Source organism: Festucalex cinctus, chromosome 8 (genome assembly GCF_051991245.1).
Source record: "Festucalex cinctus isolate MCC-2025b chromosome 8, RoL_Fcin_1.0, whole genome shotgun sequence".
Lineage (NCBI taxonomy): Eukaryota > Metazoa > Chordata > Actinopteri > Syngnathiformes > Syngnathidae > Festucalex > Festucalex cinctus.
Window position 1 is genome coordinate 21,624,216 of NC_135418.1, and position 23,827 is coordinate 21,648,042.

Here is a 23,827-nt window from a genome sequence, read left to right on the forward strand (position 1 = left end):
ATACAGGCATACACTACTGATTGGTTCTGGCTCTTGCACGGCTAACCAATCAAATGCTGCTATGGGCGTTACATTGCTGGAGTTGGACTCCATAACAGACAGAGACGCTCTGGGCTGCATTCGGAGCGAAAAGACGGAGTTTTAAATGGATCGCTCATATCGGCCGTCAGATTAATAAAACAGACTGATACCGATATGTACCAATATGTCAAATATCGGCCCCGATTATCGGCCCGACCGATTATCGGTCGATCTCTAGGTAATGGCGCATTATTATTATTGTAAAGCCTCAATTATGGGACATTTTTAAGATGATGAATTAAGCACATTTCGAAGTTCTCTAAGCCGCTTTTGTCTGTGCACTGAAACAAAAAATTGAGCAACATTGTTGTGTAATGCAGCAGCGAGGCCTTAATTAAAAGTGCTGCTTGAACGTTGAGACTGAAGTGGTCATTAAGAGTGGCCCTGGGGGCCATGCATCTTTGACCAGGCCCTACCTCCCTCCCTCCGTTGTCATGGTAACGTAACTAGGTGAGGCGCTGTTTGTGTATGTTTTTCTCTCCAACTTGATTCAAATTTTGTTTTGTTTTTTAAAGAGATAAACGTAGAAATAAAAGCCTCAGTCAAAACGGCAACACGTTCAATGTTGTTCTTGTGTTCTGCAGGTTCGATGAGTCACTCTCGCTTTATTAACACTGACGCCTTGACGGACACCTCCCCCTGTGTTTAAGGCCATTCCGGGGTTTCTTTACTCACTGCGGCTCTGTGGTGTCACTCACACTCAAAAAGGTGAAAAATACACTTGACCATTACATACAAAAAAACAAAACAAGTATATAATCAGAAATATCTACTTTGATAGTATGAGACGCTGTACTAGCCCCAACAATGATTATGGATAATCTGAAAATGTTAACTCAGTAAAATAATTGCTTAATTTTTACATGACCCAAAAAAAATTCAAATAAAATGCCAGTTTGGTTGCTAGAAAAAAAAATATTAATCTGGCTGAGTAAAATTTTCAGTGGGAAAAAAAGAAAACTCCTCCTGCAAACTCCCCCTTTAAGTAACAGTAACTGTCAGAACAAGTATACACGACTCAAGTAGTGACCTATAATTTGGGATGTTGCAAAAAAAAGAAAAGAAAAACAAAACAATGGACATCAGAGTGGTATTTTTTGTTCATTTGTTTTTAGTTCATCATAAAAGTGTTTGACGCTGTTGAGGTCAGAGATCTCGAGTTGTTCCGCGCCATACTCCTCCAAGCGTGCTTTTTTGTGCTCTGGGAGCTTCCCCAAACGGCTTTGAAACTTCCCCAAACTGCTTCTACCACAACATGGTAGCATGCAATTGTCCAAAATGTCTTAGGTTAGATGATAAATGCAGATTAAAGGCCTTCTGCCTGCTTCCTGATTGATAGTTTGACACGACGTTCTTGTATCAGTGTGGACGGGCCCCGAATGGATCATGAAGTCTTACAAACTCTCGTGAAAACATTTAACAGTACGCTGAGACAATAAACATGTCATACTTTTCTGACCAGACTAGTCTGACAAATGTGTTGAAACAAGGAAGTCATTATAGAACAGTTCCCATGTGTTTATGATAAAAGGTCTCTAACTTTGTTCTGTCTAAATATGCAAAGGGAAAAGAATTACAGCACGCTTGAAATCCACTTCACAATCAATTTTGGGGTTCTGTTTCATGTAAATGACTAATAATTAATAGGGATGTAATGATATCCAAACATCACGATGCGATATTATCACGATATGAAGGTCACGATATTGTGGGGAGTTTGGCTAAATTTAAAAAAGGTCACAATATTGTTGCAATATTGCTTTTGTACATAAACGGCAATGCATATAAACCACTTTCAATCTCTAATAACACCTATTGAGGCGCTTACTTGTTAACGCACGCACACACCGAGTTCCTCCACATATTGACTCAGTTCACAGGCATATTATGTTCCCCTTCATCTGACAATTAGTATAGATTTTAAACAAAGAAGGGCAAAAACATCCCTAATGAAAATTAAATGACACTAAAAAAAAAATAGCCACAAAAGGGTGCTAGAACTGCACAAATGGAAAACAACCTGACCTTTTTAACAGATGTGCTGCTTTTAAATATTGTGAACATGACGATGACGATATTGTGGCAGTTTTAATATCACGATTATTGCACTTATCGTTACATCCCGAATAATTACCCGCCCCCGTGCATCATCATTAGTTATCTCTCAAAGTACTAATCCACAATGTGAAGCAAAAAAAGACCATTTGAAAACCTATTGTATTTTCGCCCATGGATGCAGCACTTCATCTCAAGGCCGCCTATGTGTCCTTGTCAATTAAAACGCAGTAGTGCTTTTGTCAAGCAATCACTTGAAAGTGGTGGATTTTCACCCAGCCTAGCTCCCAAATCATGGGCGGAGAATATTTAAAAGTATGACAATTATGTCAAAATTTAAAATATTCAGAACAGCTCGCTCCAGATCCATTTTTTGGAAATAGTCATTTCAAAGTTAAAAAGTCAATTTTCCATTTATGTCCCCTGTAAAAAAAACAGGAAAAAGTCCTCAAAATGTATTCCCGTGATTTTCATTCAGCGTGTGTGGTTTCAAACAGCGCTCATTTCTCCAGCGTCGGGAGTTTGTCTCTCTTGTCTTTCTGGTTTGATCTCGCGTAATGAATTCAGTCGAGAGACTTTATTCCCGTCGAGAGAGGGTTCACGTAACAAGCACGTGTTCGCGTCATCTTCAACAAACACGCGCATACTCGAGGAGGATCTCAGATGTTGCTGAAAAATTCATGTCTTTGAATATTCTCCTTAATTCCTGAAGACTGAACACTTAGTCGACATTTTGCCCGACAGTCGCACTCTAGAAATGATTTCACCTGTTAGACATTAGCCAGCTCTCAAGAAAAAGAAAAAAAAAGAATAAACGCTGCATATACAATCTCTTCATATACATATTCATTGTACACAATAAAGCGTTTCATATTTATTCGTCAAATTTCAGTCACTTAGAGAATAAAAGCATCAATAGCGCATTTCCTTGGACCAGGAAATGACATCACATCCCTTTCACATTAAAAGACTTTTGTTTGTTTTGTTTTTTCTCTGAGGCACAAATTTGCGGAGTTTTCTTTTTATGGAAAACAATTCCAACAACTATTTTTCACATTCAAACATGAAATGGATTATTTTTCTTGTGATGTGTCTGTAGAAAATACTTTTTTTTTTTGGTCGCAAAAGGGGGGAAAAACGTTTTTTTTTTAAAAAAGACATTAGCCAGCTCGCCATATTGTCTTCTTGTCATTTGGGATTGAATCCACAAACTCCAAAATTAAGCAATTCAAGTACAGAACTTGTTCGATAACCTTCCTTTCTAGAGGAATACCGAAAAAACACTGCTCTCGATGAAAAATGAATCATTTTAGCAAATTCAAAACAAACCATCTCTTTTCTTCTATATCTGTCAAATTATAGCAGTCCACTGAGACTACGGTGTGCCATCGCCCCCTATGTCAAGGAGTGTGAATAGCAGGCATCATGAGCCTTTCAAAATTAAAGCACAGCCTTTTTCTTTCGTCAAAAGTTCGGCAACCCGTTGAAAATGTGTCCGTGACTCAAAACCCACCAGCTCTAATAAATTCCTTACCCCATTTAGGTTGCTTTAAAAATGTAGAAAACAGTCTCGTATAAGCATCAGCCTCGACAAACGTAACGACACATTTCCTAGAAACAATTTGTACGTGTGGCGACGAAAGGAAGTGGCAGCGGAAATATCAGCAAACCGCTGCCTTTGCGAGCACTGCGATTCAAGGCAGCGGCGCCGTTGCCGTCGCGCCGCACGTTTGTAATAATAGAAATAATAGAATCTTAATAGAAGGCAATTACTGACCTCGCGTCAATCCCAACGCACTTAATCCCGCTTAATCTCGACAAAGTGACTTGGCAAACGTCGCAAGGAGTCAAATCTAATTGGGAGAATGTGAGAAAGAACTGTTCTTTCATATATTCATTTTCTTTGGTAGTTACAATTTTTGTACAAAATTGTCAAACAGGGCCCATCCGCTGATCACCATCCCACAGCCGATAGGCGCCGCTGGAACAATACATCCAGACCACACATAACATAATGTATGCAGAGGAATAGCGTGGTCGTGCGTAAAGTTCAAAATGTTCCCATCGGTTTGCATGCAAACGCAAATTCAGCTTGTTGTGTGTGTGCGGACATGACAGCCCTGAAGTTTTTCCTCTGTCTTGTTTCGTGCGTGTTGGTGTTCACTGGCGAGTCAAGAGAAGCATTGTCTGCAGCTGGTGCATCCCCCTCACCACCACCATACCCTACCCCTGCTCTGTGCAGCTGTGAGGAAATCAAACGCTCCTCTTTTTTTTCCCGCCCCTCCTCCTCTGTCCCAACCGGCTGATGTCCTATGAGGTCACTCGTGGTGGAGCCTAGTGACGACCCACTGACACTGACCCCATTTAGAAACACGAGAGCTCCTCAAATCACTTCTGTGCTGTGAGCCTGTGACCAGGTTAGCCGCTTAGCCGGAAAAATAAATAAACAGCGGGCAGAAGCGCCGGCGTCAAATTGAAGGACTTTGTTGCTGCGTAACTGCATCAACAAAAATAACGCCATGTCCGTCACATCAATCCTGGACGTGGCATGTCACTGGTGGTGGACTGGTGCGCCACAAAACCACCAAGTGAAAAGATGGAAAGTGTGATAGATATAGAAAATGGCAGCCGCTTAAGAAAACAAAAATGATCCGCAATGGCTCAAATAGTCATTCGAATAGAAACCGTACACTCACTTTAAGACAGCTAAATACTGGTACCAACAAAAGTGACCTCATTAGTGTACCGTGAGAAATCAAATTTCCCTTAATTCATCCGAAAATGTATATTTAGTTAATACAGGGCCCTCCAAAACTTTGCAGTCATGCACAGAGCTAAGCTATGCAAGCTGCGAAGGAGAAAAGAAATACATTCCGTTTTTATTCACTGATGAATGGCGTATTACTTTGAATGGTCCAGATGGATGGAGTTCCAGATGCTTGATGGATGTCCCAACACGGCTGCAAAGTCAGCAAGGGGGTGGTCGAGTGATGTTTTGGACGGACATCAAGGGGAGTGAGGTGGTATTTATGGTGCCTGGCGGCGTCAAAATGACCTCTGCAAAATTTACGACGCTCCTAACTAACCATTTCCTGACGTGGTATAAAAAGAAGACTTGTGACTTTTGCACTAAAATCATTCTCAAACTATCCCGTGCTGCAAAATATACCATTGGAGCTTTAGCCGCTTTGGGGCAAAATATTTTTGAAAATTGGAAGAAAAAAAAAAGAAAAAAATCCGCAAATATGGGTGCCGTAATTCAGGTGTGCAGGGGTCCACTGTAAATAGAGGAAAAAACATCCACTGACCTCAAGGAACATGTGGATCAACATTAATCTTCTTAAGGTACCATGACCACTCTTGTAACTTGTATCTCACATCATCGTTCCCCACTGAAATGAATGGAAATGCCCTTAATCCGTTCCAGTCTCTTCCCTAAAAAACAATAACCGTTTTAAAATTGTTTTTTAACCCGATACAGTCTGAACTATGAAATCTAAGAGAGAAAATTCTAATTCTTTGTACATAATTATTTATTGATCTTTTTCAACAAAATTTAAAATCAACTTAGCATATTGGATTCATCCGGTCACAATGCTTTAAATTCTTACATTTGTAACTGTCGAAAATCTAATAATAAACAGACATATCAAACATATTAGTATTTCCAAAAATCTGAATTGGGATTTGAGAACCCCACCAAAATAAGTGGAAACAGCATTTTTTTTTGTTTTTTTGTTTTTTTGTTCTTGTTTTTAACTAACTGTGGGTCACACATTTTTAATTTGAATAGTGTAAAGCCTCAAAACCGTTTCGACAAAGGTGTACTTTGCATTTCTTACAGTAGACATAAGGAAAGTGGCCTGTGCAGAACTTGCATCTCTGCCGTAGTTGTCATTATGATCAATTATGTAATTTAAACATATTAGCTTGGTTGAAAAATCAAGCTTTGATTACATGGAAAAGGCAAAAAAATACAAAAAAACAAGTTGTGATTCAACATAAAATGACTTTATACACCGAATGTTTCAATTTTTATACGCTTACTTTTAACACGGTTTTCCTAAAACAATTAGTCAAAAATATTAAGTACTGTCACATTATCTCATAACTGTCATATACCTAATAACTTCTTATAATGTTGTCTAAGTAACATTTTTCACCTTTTTCTTACCTTAACCAAAAAAAATCTTCAGAATTAGGTTTCTCAATAGGTCGCTTGCACATCGTAATGCATCATGGGAGTTTTTCCTTCGGGCGCCATATTGGGTGTCCGCCGGTTCACAAGGTACACTCGCGAGTTACACGGTAGAGCTTATCAACCTGATGTAATTTTCGCAGTATTTTCACGATTTACCGGAAGATCAAAAACAACGATACAGGCAGAAGGTGTCTCTGTGTGGCGGGATTGATCCTAATTACGTCCTGACCAAGGGTGATTTTTTTTTTGACGGAGAAAGCTTGCTGGCCAAATGTGACATCTCTGGACATCTTTCCCTACCTCGTGTTGACAACATGCTCCATAACACGCCAACAAATCCCTGGAGGCTTACAATTATTTTGTAAGCGGGTGGATACAGAGTGTAAACTTTAACATCGCATCAGAAGAAACGGTTGCTGTTGCACGTAAGTAAACCACATGGTGTTGGTAATTCTGCACACAAAAATGTTGATTTGTTCTCAGGCTTCCTGTTATCATTGTGTTTACATGCACAGCTAGGTTTACCTGATGTGGTTTTTCTAACAATTTTATAACAGGCAAATATGGCAGAGCGTATAAGAATAAAAAGTAACTATGCACAGCCTCCCCGTGGCTTAATTAAATTTAATGCTACCCTTTCACTAGTTACATGTTACTTAATCAACTTATTCTAAATGGTTAAGGTTAACCACTCTCAGAGGACGTATTTTTAGTTTCAGTTTCCAGTACAATAAAACGTGTTCATGGTAACTACTGAGCATACTGACAGCTTTTCTTATGATCTCACGGTTAAGGAGGCTGTCACAACACCCAATTTCTGTCTGGTGCCAGATGGCAACAATTCCCATCACTTGTCACGACAACACCAATAGTATTACCAGGTATGTATGGCTTTACTTTTTGTAGTTTCTTATTTAATTCTATGTTTCATATTTTCATTACAATGTTTGTAATATTTTCAGATTCAGGCACAGATGAGTTTAACTGGACGGACTTCTGCGACTTTGTGGTGTGGACAAAGTGTGATTGAGCGAGTCCACCCAGATCGCTCGTTTTGGCCAGTTGGAAAAGCCAGAGTTTTTTTTTCCCAAAATCCCCTCCTTACCTGAACTGCTCGGGAGAGCATTTACTAGGTCAGCAGTGGACTTCCAGTGTTCCTGCTCAGCCGCTGTCACCTACCACTTGCTCATGTACTTCAAAGATGTGGAATAAAGTAGTTTTTTGTGCTGCAGCAGATTGTAAAATCAAATGATATCACTTGAAGTGTGCCAATCTAGACTGCCAAAAGGACAGTGGTTTTGTGACAAGTGTGAAACAAGGATTATTGGGAAAACTGTAACACAGTACTGGTACTTGTCTTTCATTAAACAAATTTAAAAGAGAGCAACTTTTTCCTCTGTACATAGCATAATGAAAGTCATTGCGTACCCCATCAACATTACATCATACCGTCATCTCAGGATGGTAGGCACCTGTGCTAAAATAAACTACATTAATTAACAGTTCAATTTTTAACCCTGAAATTACTACATCTAATCATTATTCACTTCATTTTTTGTGCTTTTAGAAATAATAGAGATTTTTGCCATTACTTTAAGAGGGACCATATTGCACATTGAGTCAAATCCTGTCATTTGTATTATGTATAGCTTTGTAAACAAACCCAACAATAGAATTTGTATAAACGCTGCCTTTATTAGCGCCAAACAAACAGTCGCATGTTGTCCTCCTCCAATGCTTTGATGCTCGCCTTCGTTTCCATCATGTCATTGGCAATCAAGTCGGTGTGGCATGAGATCCCTAAAGAAAAAAATAAAGAAAAAATCACAAAAAAATACGGTACCAGTAACCACTTCCAAATGTCTCTAAAATATAAGGTGCGTGTACACACACAAACAAACACATACATTCACTCATGCATACAATATATCATGTAATGAATTCTGAGTGGCATACCAGAGTCAATGATGTCAGCAGTACTTGAGGGTACAGGTTACTGGAGCCATCTGGCTGCATAACTGCAACAAACTCTCTGCCACTTCGAGTCGTCTTTTCTTTGCTTGTCTCTCCTGTGCACGTTCATATCTTGGCACCGACTGGGCTGAGACATAGATGTTGTAACTTGGGACCCAACTTTAATGTTGGAGCCCAGTCGGGATGATTGGACAGAAAAACGGGCGCAGGGCGACCTGTTAAAATAAACAAATATATAAACAAATAAAATATGGAAAGACTGGTTATTTTACCGCAGTAGGGTGGCCGTGAATAAGTTCTTTAGCATGATGTGTAGGCTACCGGGGTCTGTTTACTTGCATCACCCCCTTCTGTCTCTTTTTTTCCCAAGTTTACATTTTGCCACCAAAAAACATGTTATCGGCATTAAACGCCCAAGACTAATCAATCCAATTTCAGCAGTAAACACTTTGCACTGGCACTACTTGGGTGAAAATGTTCGATGTTAGCTTTCGGCTAACGTCCGCTAGCCAGCTTGTACTACCGAACTTGCTTGCTCATGAATCCAAAACATAAGCAACTTGCCCATATATGGGCGGTCGAAACGTTATTAATCCTCATGCATTAAATAAAGGTAAACAAGCTTACCGCTCACAAAGTGATCGCTGCACACACGAGCCCAAAGTAACGACTTCCCTCCGGAGTCCGCACTCCTCTGTCTCCAGGCCCTGGTTCCTAATTATTTTCGGAATTCGGAAAAAAAGACCGACCATTTTCCCCCTTGGCTTTGTTCGAACAGCCAACGATGCAGCAACAATGTACCATTTTAAACGCAGAAAACAAACGTGATAGATACGTGTTAGACCGAATCGCTACGTAAATGGAGGCCACCCAGCATGGCGACTACGAGAAATCCGAGGCGGAAGTGACGACATGTGCAAGCGACCTATTGTGGCGATATTGCATGGTCGCTGGAAAAGCTGTCAGTTGAGGGATTACTGCCCTCTAATGGATTATCTGTGCAATGCACGTGTCAGATCATATACGTCAGGCTTTAAATGGAAAAAAAAATTATACTCATGAAAAAGAGTGCTCAAAATGTCTTGTAGTTGGCGTTATAGGGTTTTTAATATGGGTGAGGTGAAACAGTGTCGATTAAAACAACTTTATTACGTGTATTATCAACATATACTCGCCATTCCATCCGCCTAACGTGCTTAATTTAAATTTTAACCCGACTATAAAAACTTCAAACGCAGCCAACGACTCCCTGTTAAGACGAGACAAGCCGCCAGCGTTTGTTTTTAACCAGCATGCTGAGTTGACACATCATCCGTCGTACGTCCGTTTATGTTCCAACTTCCCTCCCGCCTTTGATGACGCGCGCCGGGCTAAAGTTAAAGTCGCCGGGAGGCGGCGGTGCGGCCGCAGCAGTTGTTGTGCAGCGACGCGGTTGCGCTAACTGCCGCCCGTAGACCAGCAAATAACCACGTCCACGGTTTCGCCCGCAGTCCCCAGCCGCAAACATGCCGAGCAGCTGCCGCGGCCTCTCGCGGCGCACAATGCGAACCCGTTTGACCCTCGAAATGACTTGCAAAGTGTATAATGACAGATCATCTGTGGATCTGTAGCGTCTGTGGACCGTGACTGTACTAGTGAGCTTCTTCTACAAAACAAAACAGGATTGGTGATTGCCAGCCACTGAGATCATCAGTTGTGCCGTGGGAAATAATCCGACTTCACTTAACTGTCATTCATATAACACAATAAATCATGGCTTCCTGCGAGGATATGCCAGCTTTGTGTTCAACTACCCGAGGCTTATATTTCCCCACTGTCTACGTAGATTTGTGAGTAACCTGAGATCAGATATTCATTATATCATTACAGTGGAAACTTGATTTAATGGGGTGAGGGGTTGTCTGTTAACTTGAAGTACTTTTTTTTTTGTTTTTCCATGGCCAAAAGCACCCAAAACTAGTCCCATGCATGAATGTCTGGTGACTCAAATTGAGTCGTGAATTGGCCGTTAAAAACAAACACAGAATCTGAATTGTCCCATTTGAGTCGCAACGTGTCGTAGTAGCATATTGTCGTTTGGATGGCACGTCTCCCACTCTCTCTATAGCTGACATATCTGTGTGTGCGACACCTGGACATTTTTATGGGAATATTTTGGTACCTACATCTCCGACTATGCCATCCTAGCAACGGGAACATTTGGCCGTGATAGCAACAAACGAAAGGGAATTTTCACACGAAAAAAAAATAAATATTTTAAATAAATTTACTGCGGTAGCAAAGACTAGGTCCCGACCTAGCCCGCATATTTTGAGGCCAATGACGATATCAATATTTGGTGGAATAAAATTCTGACAACTGATTAATTAAAAAAATAATAAAAATAATAAACAAAAAATGTGTCAACATATGACTACACTGACCATTGTTTGCAGTCATTTATGACTATTTTTCAAAATGCCAACACTTAGACCAAAAAAAGATGATTTACAAGTAGAACATTTGACTATTTTACAGTACTTTGTTCTTAGTATTTACGACAGTGAGAAAAATTGGCCCATTTGTTTTGCCTTTGGGGATGGGGGTGGTTATCGTTATTTTTGTCTTGTGTTGTAATGGGTTGAAACAAGTTTGTCAAAAATGGCAGATTTTCTGCCAGTTTTAAAAGAGCCCAATATCGCCCGATTAAACGATACAGCCATGATAAATACCTTTGTGTCAAAGTGTGCTGCAGTAGATACTAAACCACAGGAATGTGCACTTACAGACTTTTTATTCCTGAACCCTAAATATGTAGCAAAAGTTCAATGTGTATCACTTTTTAAATAGCCTACGTACACCGCTTTTATGTAATTTGTCACACAATTTTCTTTATTTAAAATTAAGAAAATGTAGATATTAATACAAGCATATTGCACCATTATTAAAAAATAAATTGAATCTTACAAGCGCTTACAGTTTTTCAAAAATAACGTCACATTGTCACTCCAATACTGCTAATTTATGGTTTCTGTTTCAAAAGTTTGGTGGCCCCTGGATTTATGTTGACCTACGTGTTTCATAAACACGAAATAAACAACCTTCAATTTTTCTGTACACATTCCTCCTTGAACGGCAAGCAGGAATTGCTCATCCTTTCAGGAGCCAAGCTTGTCGTGAATGGCCGAGGAAGAAGCCATCTGCTTCGGCCCCTTTAAATCCACAAGCCCCGCCCTCTCTCCCGGAGATCTGTCAGCCTCTTTAACTGCTCCGAGCTCAGGCGGGGAAGCAGAGCCGCTCTTCGGGTCATCCGTGAGCCGTCGTCGTACTCCCCCCATGGACCCGGACGGCAGCCCTTAACTCGGCCCTTGGTTTTCCGTATTTCTATTTTTTTTTCTTCTTCTTTATCTGACTCGGGAGCTCGAATGGACGTCGCTGGGCTGGAGGAGTGGGAGGAAGAATCCTCCGCGTGTTTGAGTCGAGGCGCGGAGGGGCATGTTGGATCCGAGCGTGTCGGTTGAGTGGAAGTGGAGGTGGCGGCAAGAGGATAAAAAGTGAACTTTAGCTCGGCGATTTCAAACCCATTCCCTCCCCCCCACGGCCCACAAGTCCCACCAGCGGATTCCCCACACACCGTTTCCCCGATGAGAAGCCCTCACCCGCGGGGAGGCTGCGCGATGGTGACCGTGACGATGAGCAAGAGCTCCGAGTGGCTGCAGGAGGAGCTGGAGTCCGGGGCCGCCGCGCTTCTGCTGCTCGACTGCCGGCCGCACGAACTCTACGAGTCGTCGCACGTCGAGGCGGCCATCAACGTGGCCATCCCGGGCCTCATGCTGCGCAGGCTGAAGAAGGGCAACCTGCCCATCCGCTCCATCATCCCCAACAACGAGGACAAGGAGAAGTTCGTCAAGCGCTGCAAAAGCGACGTGGTGCTGCTGTACGACGAGGCCGGCCCTGAGCGACTCGAGTCCGGCCTGGGGAGCTCCGTGCTCGGGCTGCTCCTGCAGAAGCTCCGGGACGACGGCTGCAAGGCTTTCTACCTGGAAGGTGAGTCTGGAAGCTGCTTGTTTAGAAAGATATTTTGTAATACCGTACTTACAGTTTCATTTAGTTGATTTTTTCCCCCTTTACACTGAAAACAAAGGTGTAATGTTTACTTGAAAGAATGTACTCAGGTTTTTCCGCTCAGGAATTCTAAGTAAATTTTACAAGGAGTTTGGAGTACATTTTACCAGATTATTATTATTTAAAATTACTCAAGCGTAGAACGAATTTGTGGCCTTCAGCTTGGGAGATGGTCAGTCATTCTACCACCTGAGCCATGCCACTCTTGCTGTTTGCCGCTATACTCCATTGCTGGTGTGTCCAAGATGAGACCAAAACGGGTCTCTTTGAGGTACAAGGGACTGACACCGCCAATATCGTAACATACAGCAAGAATGGCATGGCTCAGGTGGTAGAGTGGCTGCCTACACAATCTTAAGGTTGTTGGTTCGTTCCTCAATTCTCGAGTTGCTTATTATTAATAAACTGGTAAAATGTCCTCAAAACTAACAAGGACGTTTCAATTATCTATCTTTACTGTTTCTGAGGTTGGGTGTTCGAATCCGGGCAGCTCCCCACATTCCAAACACAGGCTTGTTTAATTGCAGACTCTTTAATGTGGGTTTGAGTTGTTGTTTGTTGATAGAGTATGTGCCCTGCAATTGGCTGACAACCAGTTGTGGGTGTTCCACGCCTCTCACGCAGTCTGCTGGGATGGGTTCCAGCTCACCTGCTACCCTAATGACGACCTTCTGTAATTGTGTATTGAAGTCTAATGAGGACTACAATTGCACAGTGAATTTCTGAACATCATTTATAATTGACTTTTTCAATGGTTGTTTATTCATGAAGAATTAAATTCACTCTCCAAATTTGTAGTCTTTACGTATTAGTCACTTTCCTTACAAAACCGCCTATAAGATATCTTACAGAATGTGCATTACCAGCCTAACAAAACAATGTGAGCCTGAATGTTTTCAATTAAATGCAGCACAGCCATATTTGCGCTTCTTTTTTTTTCATTTTTTTTTTCATGAATGAACAGTGTAAACACGTCTGCTCACTGCTCATATGAAATCCCCTAACAAAGAAAGGCAGCTTATTTGAAGATAAGTGCATTGTGTAATTAATAATACCACACGAGCTGACTAGCAGATGTATGAAGGTGTGTGCGCGTGTGTGTGTTTGTATGCGCCACTGGAGCCACAAGCTGCATGCGCCATTCACAAAAAGTCCGCTGAGCCGAGCGAGCATCCACTCTGCTCCTCTCAATGGAGCACATGTGTCCAGCTGTTTTCTTGTCTCACAGCTTTGGTAGCTACGTAACCACTTGTATACTTCTACAGCTGTCAAAAGTAATCGACAACTATTTTAATAATTGTGTAATCGTTTGGAGGTGGGGTTTTTTTGTTTGTTTTTTTTATTTAAAATTATCCAAATCTTCTTATTTCAGCAGTTAATCGTTCACTGATTTCTGTAGTCCTTCATCAAACAAGACTGATTATCTTCTGGGATTATTCAAAATAAAACATCTGCAAACGTGTTTTTACTACATAGACAACATCAATGAATGCAAAGTACGAAATAAGCACCAATCACTGGTTAATAAACAATCGGGGAAAAATGCTTTTGTGATACACAAAATCAAACATATTAGTCGATTAAGCAATTGAATAATCGATAGATTAATCGATTCTAAAAATGTTCGATAGTGACAGTACTTTAGAGGAAGTTCTCGACTTTCGTAGTTTTGTTCCTACGCTAGCGATTTAACCCAAATTTTGATTTATTCTAAGTCAAATTTCCCCATTAAAGTCAATATTTACATCAAAATAATTTGCATTAAAAAAAAAAAAATACGTTAAAATAAAATAAAAAATATGCTGTACTTACCATTACTGCTTAGAGGTGGATGGAAAAGAAGGGGGAGGCTGAGGTGGAAAAAAAAAGGGGCATAAGAGCCAAAGATACTGCCACAAGTGCATAAATGCTAGCACTAGCTAAGGGTTAAATAGCGGAGCCAAAATGGCGGACCGGGCGTAACCGTTGTGAAGTCAAAGTCGAGTGCACCTTAACTCAAAGACTCCCTGTCTACTTCTTTGCTATTATTATGACTGCAGCTATCGAGTGAAACTAAACACTCAACAAAAAGAATTTAAATACAACGCATACTTCGTTTTAGAAACATTGTCAATGCTAATGCTAGCAGTGAATGGGAAATCAAATTGACTGGCTAACAGAAAATTAGCATTGCCTTCCATGAGTAATATATCTTCAAATTCTTTTTTTAATAGATTTTATTTTTTGTTTACTCTTTCAAGTTATATTTAAAATTGTATTTTGATAGTTTTTAACTAATAATCATATTTATTAAGCGTGTTTTGAATATCAGTCAAAAATAATTGTGACTATTTATTTTATTTTATTTTACATAATCTTTCCTTTTCCTGTCCATAACTTTCCATCGTTTTCCCCGCAGGAGGTTTCAATAAGTTCCAGTCCGAGTTCCCCGAACACTGCGAGACCAACTTGGACTGTTCGTGTCCCAGCAGCTCGCCACCGTCCTCCGTCCTCGGCCTGGGAGGCCTCCGCATCAGCTCCGACTGCTCGGACGGCGAGTCGGACCGCGAGCCGGGCAGCGCCACCGAGTCCGAGGGCAGCCCGTTGCCCAGCAACCAGCCGGCGTTCCCCGTCCAGATCCTGCCATATTTGTACCTGGGCTGCGCCAAGGACTCGGCCAACCTGGACGTGCTCAGCAAGTACAACATCAAGTACATCCTCAACGTGACGCCCAACCTGCCCAACATGTTCGAACACGAAGGGGACTTCAAGTACAAACAGATCCCCATCTCGGATCACTGGAGCCAGAATCTCTCGCAGTTTTTCCCGGAGGCCATTTCGTTCATTGGTGAGTCGGCTCTCCTTTTGATACAACCGTCAACTTTGTCGTTATAATACGCTCATTCGATGAAAGAGGAAAATAATAACGATGAGAAATGACATGCCTTTTTACACGGAGCCTAGCATAAGCAGCACATTACAGCAACTATGTGCACTTTCACACACACAATCAGATAATTACATCATGCCAGCATCAGTGGCTGGCGTGAGGGAGGAAATGCTTCAGACGTTGACGATTACTTTCATCACAAAGAAGTGAGTGTCGGCTCTCAAACTTTCACATTCCCATCACTGTTCATGAGAGTTAACCCATCTATCAATCTATGACAGAGTTCCAAAACAAATTTGCAAGACTGGTTGATTTTAATATGCTAATGGCATGGTAACATATTTACAGTATTTGTCAGGAAAAACTCTTGTACCATACAAGCAAAGGAAAAACAAAGTTAAGTTCATCAACTGAGCGCACCTTTTTAAACCTTGTGATGTATCCTTACACCGCTGTGCACGTGGGAGGGCATTGGAAGATGCTAATTGCTTCAAAAACAATTTTGCTGAAAATTGCTTGTAATTCTGATTTTGGATCATGGAAAAAAAATAAAAACATAAATTAGACTAAGTGCAATTTCTGGAGAAATTGCGTGGGAATACTGAAAGCACATTGAGATATAACTTATTATCTCCTGGTTACTGGAAAATACGCTTTTCCAGTACAGAGCAGCATCAGACACCTGGTAATGATGATAAGTTATATATATGGAAGTGGGCGTGGAAAGGGATACTTAGAAAAAGTTAAATGACTGTCCCATTGAAATGAATGGGGAAAAGTTAATATTAACTGTTAAATTGTACAAATACTGTAAGTAATGTGGAATCAGACGATATATACCCCGGGAGGCGTCAATTTTCGAAGCTAGTTGAAATTTGAACACTGTAAATTGGAAGTGTTATGTGGGAGTTGTTAAGTGGCAAAAAAGTGTGGAGAATAAAAATTCCGATAACATTTGTGGGAATGCTTCAGCATTCCCACAAAAAGCCCAACCAATGCTTCATAGCTCGAAAAAAAATATAAGTTGGGGCACTGGTAATCATAATTTTGTTGTAAAAAGTCAAATGGGAGAATCTCTCTAAATATTCTGAACTCACAATTAAACCTGGAGGATGTAATCTTAAAGCTGCTCGCCAGATTTAAATGAAGCATCACTTTACTCTCCAGTGTTGCTCCCCAAAGAAATTAGCTCACTAATGCATGTGCATGGTGTCTTACCAAGGCAGCTACATTGCTAGCTTGACTTATTCATAAGACAATAATGCAAAAAAAAACAAAAACGAAATGTTACCGGTTTGATGTTGTTTTTGTATTCCAATCTATTAAAATATGAGAGGTGATCAATTTCCCTGATAGCCCGATGGAAACCGTCATATCAAGCGCAGCTGGTTGCACCCGTCGATCCCACAAACGCCACAATATATTTCTTGACTTGAATTAGAGGGAGTTCCAATCCTTTCTTTTAAAATTTTGTTACTAATTGGAGTTAAATACCGAGTCAAGAAGCTATAATAGCCTTATTTGCTAATTGGTCAGTTTAAATAAATAAGAGGTATAAGATTGGGCCAGAAAGGGATTATTTTCCCCTAAAAATTTATGAATACTGGTAATTGTGGGAATGCTTCATGTTATTGTGATTTTTATTCTTCACACTTTTTTGCCGCGGAGCAACTCCCACATAATACTTCCGATTTACACTGTTCAAATTTCAACTAGCTTAAAAAAATTGACGCCTCCTGGGGTATATATATCGTCTGATTTCACATTACTTACAGTATTTGCACAATTTAACTTTTACCCATTCATTTTCAATGGGACAGACATTGAACAGGTGTCTGATACTGCTCGGTGGCACAGTTGGTAAAGCGTGTTGCCCAGTAACCAGGAGGTTATAATTTCATAATTTATCTCTCAATTTACTTCATAAGCATTCCACATGCATTCAAATCTTAGCATTCATCTATTAGCATTCAGCTTTCAGCATTCCCACGCAATTTCTCCAAGAAATTGCACAGTCTAGTATGTTGTTGTTGTTGTTGTTGTTGTTTTAAAATCACTGCATTTAAGGCATCAATCAATACCATACTATCAATCAATCGATTTATAGGGATTCTTTCCATGCGCGGCCACCATGTTAGTCACACAGTCATTCAGCATTGGCTGGCCTCAGTCATTCCTCTTGACTTGAATCCCAAAAGGATGAGAGAATTCCCTCTTGTGTGAGTCAGTAGTGAGAGTGACCGAAAACCTTTTTTGTAGTTGTTTATTTGGCTTCGATTTGCTCCCATTTTGTTTTTCAATGTATTTATGCATCGTGAGAAGAGGAATGCTTCTGCGTGAGGAAGCGTGACTTGTGCCAGAGCCCGGCGCTAATAACCACTGTTGGCACTCGCGTCGCATTCTTGTCCAAGCTTTCAGCTGTTAAAAGGAGGCCAAGAAGTGATGTAGAAGTCAATGATGACATCGTCTTATTGGACTTCAGAGTGTGCTGTGGATGCTTTTAGCTGGCCGCATGACCGGTTCCAGGTCTTTTTTTTTTTTTTTTAAGTGAGCAGACATCACACACAAATTGAATTTGGTGTCCACAAGAGGCGTCTGGAGGCCACAATAAGGGAAGCTCGTCTAATGGCCTGAGCGACGCAAGGCCTCGGAGGGACAGACGGACGCAGCTTATTAATAATGGAACAACAACGTATAGTTCATGGTTTGACTTGAAGCACCGTATCCCTGAAAATAGTAGCGGAATAATATCCAGCAGACTTTTGTACAAAAACCAAAACATTCCCATACAAAAAAAAAATACAAAAAAAAATCAAACGATCAAATTTTTAATCAGAATAATCACATCTTAGAATTTTGATTCATGACGTAATGAAAAAGGTTTTTTATTATTTATTTTTTTTAGCAAAAAAATTTCCACGGCAAATTTTAAGAGCACCTATTATTTATATTATATTTATATTATTATTTTCGACATCGAATGTTATGAGAATGAATTTTTTTAATCCACTGCACACTCTCATCCTGCTATTTTTCTAATCGGTTAATTACTTGCATAATTCAAAATGAACAGAAAAAAAATACCCCAATAGTTTGATATGAACAAAGATTTTGAGTGTCATATGAAAACAATTATGAAATGCTTTAATGCATGTAGTTATGTTTATTACGCAAACACAACCTGTGCTACTTTTAACGTAAGGGCTCATATGCGGTCAAAATTAATAGTGATTAATCTGCGTTAATACGTGATTAATGTGATAATTTTTTTGTGATATATATAATTTTTTATTTATGTATCTGTTTTTATATGTATTTATTTATTTATTTTTATTTATTTATGTATTATTTTTTCACTCAGGTATTCTAAGTAAATTTTAAGGATATATTGTAGGTTTAATAAGGATCGAACCCACAACCTTCAGGTTGGGAGACAGCCGCTCTACCACCTGAGCCATGCCATGTGTTAGTATATTGATGGTGTCAGGCGGAGTCCTTGTACCTTCAAGAGACCCGTTTTTGGTCTCATTTTGGACGTACCAGCAATGCAGTATAGTAGCAAAAAGCAAGAGTGGCATGGCTCAGGTGGTAGAGTGGCTGTGTATGTTTTTTTTTTGTTTTTTTTGTTTTTTTTTAAATAAACTGGTACACTCCTTGTAAAATTTAGAATTTCTGAGTGGAAAAAAAAAAAGTTACTTGATTTTTTTTTTTTTTCCCAAGTCTATACTACTTTTTTTTTTCTTTTTTTTTTCAGCGCTATACAGGTAATAATGTAAATATGATTAATCCATTCCAGACACCCATTAATAATAGCCCAGAATATTTTATAGAGAACAATCCACATAAATTTACATACAGAAAACCGTGTGAATTAAATATAAATGACTAATGAAGTGTTCCATACTCTGATTGCCTTCATCTTATTATTATTTTTATTTTTATCCCTTCAGATGAGGCGCGCTCCAAAAAGTGCGGCATCCTGGTGCACTGCCTGGCAGGCATCAGCCGCTCGGTGACGGTGACAGTGGCCTACCTGATGCAGAAGCTCAACCTGTCGCTCAACGACGCCTACGACTTCGTCAAGCGCAAGAAGTCCAACATTTCGCCCAACTTCAACTTCATGGGCCAGCTGCTGGACTTCGAGCGGACGCTGGGCCTGAACAGCCCGTGCGACAACCACGCCGCCTCGCCCACCAACGAGCAGCTCTTCTTCACCACGCCCACCAACCACAACGTGTTCCAGCTGGACACGCTGGAGTCCACGTGAGGGCAGGAGTTCGCCACCCCGTGTCTTTTGGGGTCGAGGTCATCCCTGTTACCGCGGTAACCCGCGTGGCTGCGCTGGAGGCAGCTCACAGCCGCTTTGATGAATGTTTTAGCTCCGGGGAAAGTCGAGGTCGCAGACGACGACGACGACGACGCCTCGGAAAACGGGAAGTTTTGAAGGAAGCGAAGGACAGCTTTCATCAAGCCAAGGAGACTTCTTCGTGCAAAGATTTTTTTTGGGGGGGGGGGGACAACAGAAAATGTGCCGCACTTAGAGGCAACTGCCTCCTCACAACTGGAGATTTGGAAAATCTCTCTACGGAATGGAGAGTTTTTAAAAACCAAGGAATTATTAACACACACAAAGTATTTGTACTGTATGTGCTGTTTGTATGTTATAGCAGGAAGAAATGTCTATATGCATTTTTTTGTATATTTTTGTGTGCTTTTACGCACAAGTTTAGACCATGTATATATATATAAACATAATAATAATAATGTTACCTTTGTCCAAAAATGGTGAGATTGTAAAACTAAAGCAAGGAAAAAGCGGGCTTTGTTGATCCGATGCAGTTTGCACACTTGTGTAGCCGATGGCCTGCTGGCACTGACATGCAGCCAACAAGATGGTGGTCCGCTAAAAGGACCAAACTTTTAGCTTGTCTTTGACTTTTGACCAACTCGACTTCACATCCTTCCCAAACGTCGCATAACAAGAAGTACCGGTTGTTTGTTTTTTCGCAACTTCCTGCTTGGTGTCATCGCACCAAAGCGAGGCTTTGCCGAACCGGTTTTTGTACTTTGGAGTCACAGAGGGTGGAAGGCAGCACTTACGTTTATCTTGGCAACCTTTGGCAAAGAAGTGCCTCCTTTCTTGAATATGTACAAACCCCTTTTTACACAGCATGTTAAAGCCAAGTTTTGCGTCTGGTTTGACACAGAATGGGGGCGCGAACTGAGGTAATTTGTAGGTTGGATCAGAGCCGTGACACGAGTCCCTTTGTAGAAGTAGAACAGTGTGGGCGTCTTAACAGAAGCGGGTCAGTGTTTGGCCTGTACAGTATGTTTAAGAACACCGCGACAGAGGGTTGATGTTTTAACACTCATCACCCGCTCATTAAATGCAGTTTGTCTGACAACTCGAACTTGCTGGATTCTGTTTGAAAACGGGCACTGTCGCATCTGTGGGTTCCGAGCTTTTGTTACGGCTCTGATGCGCTCATTTTGCGGGGTCTCGGTAAAAGAGGCTCTTAAAAGTATACAGATGGGAAACTGCACTTAACTCAACCTGAACTTGGGCATGAAACGAGCCCACTGACCCCCCCCAAGAACGTTTTGTCTGAATCACCCTTAAGCCTTGATTGAGTATATATTGTACGAGAGAAGTATTCAACCTAATTGGATATAAATATATATATATATATTACAGCGTGAATAGTAAACAGATCTATGTTTTGTATACCTGAGCATGCTGCGATACTGTATGACTCAGCCACCAGTTGGATGTTGCTTTAAAAAAAAAAAAAAAAGGAACAACAAAGACTTTGTTGTTAGTTTACTAAATGGAGGATTTTTCCAAGACTGAGATGAACTCCTGCTGCCCCTTCAAGATGGATTACCCCTTCCCCGTACCTATTTTTTTTTTTTTTTTTTTTTTGAGGAACCGGGCGCAAAAGAATGTGTAGCTTTTGTCCGAACGTACGCCGAACCTCACACAAGAACTCTCGTAATATGAATATACATTTATTTATTTATTTTTAAATCCAATTTGGTTATTTTGTATTTACAACCCATATGTTAAATGATTGGCTTTATCTTAGCATATTTAACAGCGTTAGCTAAATAGTTAGCCACCAAACTAAGGGTAAAAAAAGTAAAATGTGTTGATTTCAACATAAATGCTGAAAAGGGACATATTTTTCACTTTATTAGCTGTTAAACTTTACAACTAAGTTAGCATAAGGAAATTAATTAGTATTGTGTGCTGTTAGCTAGTTTATCTGTGTGATGCTAACAACTAAGCTAATGTCAATTTAAATTGGGGGGGTAGCTTTCAATTCATTCAAGTGGTGAAATTATAGTCTTTATAATCGTCGCGTCAGGAAATGACATACCTCCGCCATGTCATGCTAGTGGCTTGATACCACAGACTTGGGCTGATTTAGCCACACGGTGCTAACTAAAAACAAAAACAAAACAAAAAAGCTAATGTGTTGAGTAGAACAAATGTGTTGATTTTTGTTTATTTTTTTTCCCCAAATTCTGATCTAAATCCACTCCAGTGGTTCACTAAGAATACCACGGCAACTTTGTTGTGAGTTTCTTGCGTGGGGTTCGGTGTTTGCAGTCGGAACACCGAACGAGTTGTCTAGCGGTCGGTTGTGAGCGCTGATCTGAATATATGACTGGGTAGCCGATAAGCCAAGACTTTTGAAGTCGCAAGGCCGCCATATTGGTCTTCCCAAGAAATGTTTCTCGGCATACGATATGTTTACAGTATTGAAGTTGGATTGGAACATTTGAGACAGTACTTAATAGAAACATATAGTTCATACAGTAGTCTGCTTGCGATATGGGAGGGGCAAGATGGCCGCCCTGTGACTTCAACGTCTTGTATGGGTGTGTATGTATCGGCTATCCAGTCATATGTTCAGATCAGCAGTTGTGAGCAGGGTTGGTCTCAGCTGGCCTTACAAACTCTTTCTAATACTGACTGTTGAAAACTCTTTGTATGTCAATTTTTACAAGACCGCTGTGTAAAAGATGAAAAGAATTTATTGTCAAAAAGAATGCAGTAAGTTTTTTTTTGTTTTGTTTTTTAACCAAAACAGCCCACAAGGTCGTCTTTATTACTCTGCAATACACCAGGACTCCTCGTTTTTTGTAGATCTCAAATGTCCTTTTGTACTATATTGATCAACGCATTTGCTTACTGACCGCCGCTTGCCCCAACTCATTATTTATCTTTTTTTCCCCGTACTCAAAATTTCACTTTGCATTTTGGATTAAGCAAAATTCTGTATAATTTCCATTGGCTTAATTATTCAAGGTAAGAATGTGGTAACTGACTAACCACCTCAATGACATTATCTTCCACTGCTGTGGAAACGGGAGTTCAGAACTATCGAAACAAATTGATTTGTTAAACCTTTACGCAATCAAGTCAACGTAATCAAATACCCATCAAGCTACATTTCCGTCTTGTTGAGTTTTTAATGTGCTCTATGCTATTCCTGTGGCCTTTTAACGGTAATATATACACTATATATATATTGAATATGTTATGACTTTATATGCAAATGTTGTTCTACTACAGCACTAGAGTGGAAAATGAATCCCCCACCACCCAAAAAAAAAAAAAAAAACACTTCAGTGTTGGACTCTATTTGAGTACGCAGCTTTCATTTTGTAAAACTGATTCTGAGCTGCTTTTCCTGTGTGTTATTTTTCTTTTTTATATAACAATGAAAAAAACAAACGGGGGGAAGAAAAAATAAAAAATAAAAAAATGTAAATGTTGCCACATCACAGGAACTGACGTTTCTGTGTCCTTAACAACTTGTAGCCACATCCGGGTGTCAATTGTGCTCAGGACGGGAGGGACTATTCAATGATTTAAAGTCAAAAGAAAAAGTGAATGATTTAAAAAATAAAAATAAAAATACCTCAATGAGGGAATTTTCAGGGATTTTTTTTTTTGACAATGCATCTTTGCATCATGTTGCATTAAATGGCCGTTTTGTATTGAATGGTCGATTTGTATTGTGCTGTTTTTAACACAACATGCGAGCTGTGTGTGGGCGAGGGAAGGAGGGAGGGCACGTTGAAGGAAACACCATTGGCCCAATGTACTGTACAGTATACTCAAAACCACACCACACTTGTTTATACTGTAATAAATATTGACATATTTTTTCTTTAAGTGTTGTTTGCTTCCATTCTTTCCACCAAGCTATCTGAGTATAGATGAATTATTTACACTGACTCTCCAGGATCTAAAATATCCCCCATGAGCCTAACATAACAATTTTTGCTAACAGTAAAGTTTTGCTTGCTAATAGTAGAAAAACGTCAGACGAAAATTTGTTCTACTTTTTGAACTCTTATGAAAGACCAGCCCGCTCAAGAATCAACAAGGGGTGGAGGATGTCAAGACGCTATCGGTGACTCTGCACGATCTGTGACGTGCATGCGCAGAATAATAATAATAATTATTATTATTATTAATAATAATAATAATTATTATTAATAATAATAATAAAAATTCACATTTGGGA

At 40.2% G+C, this 23,827-nt stretch overlaps 1 protein-coding gene and 2 long non-coding RNA genes across 3 annotated transcripts; 2 read left to right on the forward strand and 1 right to left on the reverse strand.

The window, feature by feature from the left end:
* Nucleotides 1–6,350: 6,350 nt before the first annotated feature.
* LOC144024384 (uncharacterized) lies at nucleotides 6,351–7,458 on the forward strand. Its single transcript, XR_013284749.1, has 3 exons — nucleotides 6,351–6,762; nucleotides 7,132–7,218; nucleotides 7,300–7,458. It is a non-coding gene; the product is annotated as an uncharacterized LOC144024384 (long non-coding RNA).
* A 466-nt stretch (nucleotides 7,459–7,924) lies between these two features.
* LOC144024090 (uncharacterized) lies at nucleotides 7,925–9,238 on the reverse strand. The gene is made up of 3 exons (XR_013284666.1): nucleotides 8,939–9,238; nucleotides 8,294–8,526; nucleotides 7,925–8,137 (listed from the first exon to the last, which is right to left on the reverse strand). It is a non-coding gene; the product is annotated as an uncharacterized LOC144024090 (long non-coding RNA).
* Nucleotides 9,239–11,504: 2,266 nt separating this feature from the next.
* dusp7 (dual specificity phosphatase 7) lies at nucleotides 11,505–23,472 on the forward strand. Its single transcript, XM_077530242.1, has 3 exons — nucleotides 11,505–12,337; nucleotides 14,814–15,242; nucleotides 19,235–23,472. Exons 1-3 carry the CDS (start codon nucleotides 11,935–11,937, stop codon nucleotides 19,549–19,551), a joined length of 1,149 nt encoding a protein of 382 aa, XP_077386368.1. The 5' UTR covers nucleotides 11,505–11,934; the 3' UTR covers nucleotides 19,552–23,472.
* The last annotated feature ends 355 nt before the right edge of the window (nucleotides 23,473–23,827 follow it).

Coding starts and splice junctions, on each gene's coding strand:
- dusp7 (XM_077530242.1), top strand. CDS start 11,935: ATGAGAAGCCCTCACCCGCGGGGAGGCTGCGCGATGGTGACCGTGACG. Junction 12,338..14,813: donor CAAGGCTTTCTACCTGGAAG/GTGAGTCTGGAA, acceptor TTTTCCCCGCAG/GAGGTTTCAATAAGTTCCAG. Junction 15,243..19,234: donor GGAGGCCATTTCGTTCATTG/GTGAGTCGGCTC, acceptor TTATCCCTTCAG/ATGAGGCGCGCTCCAAAAAG.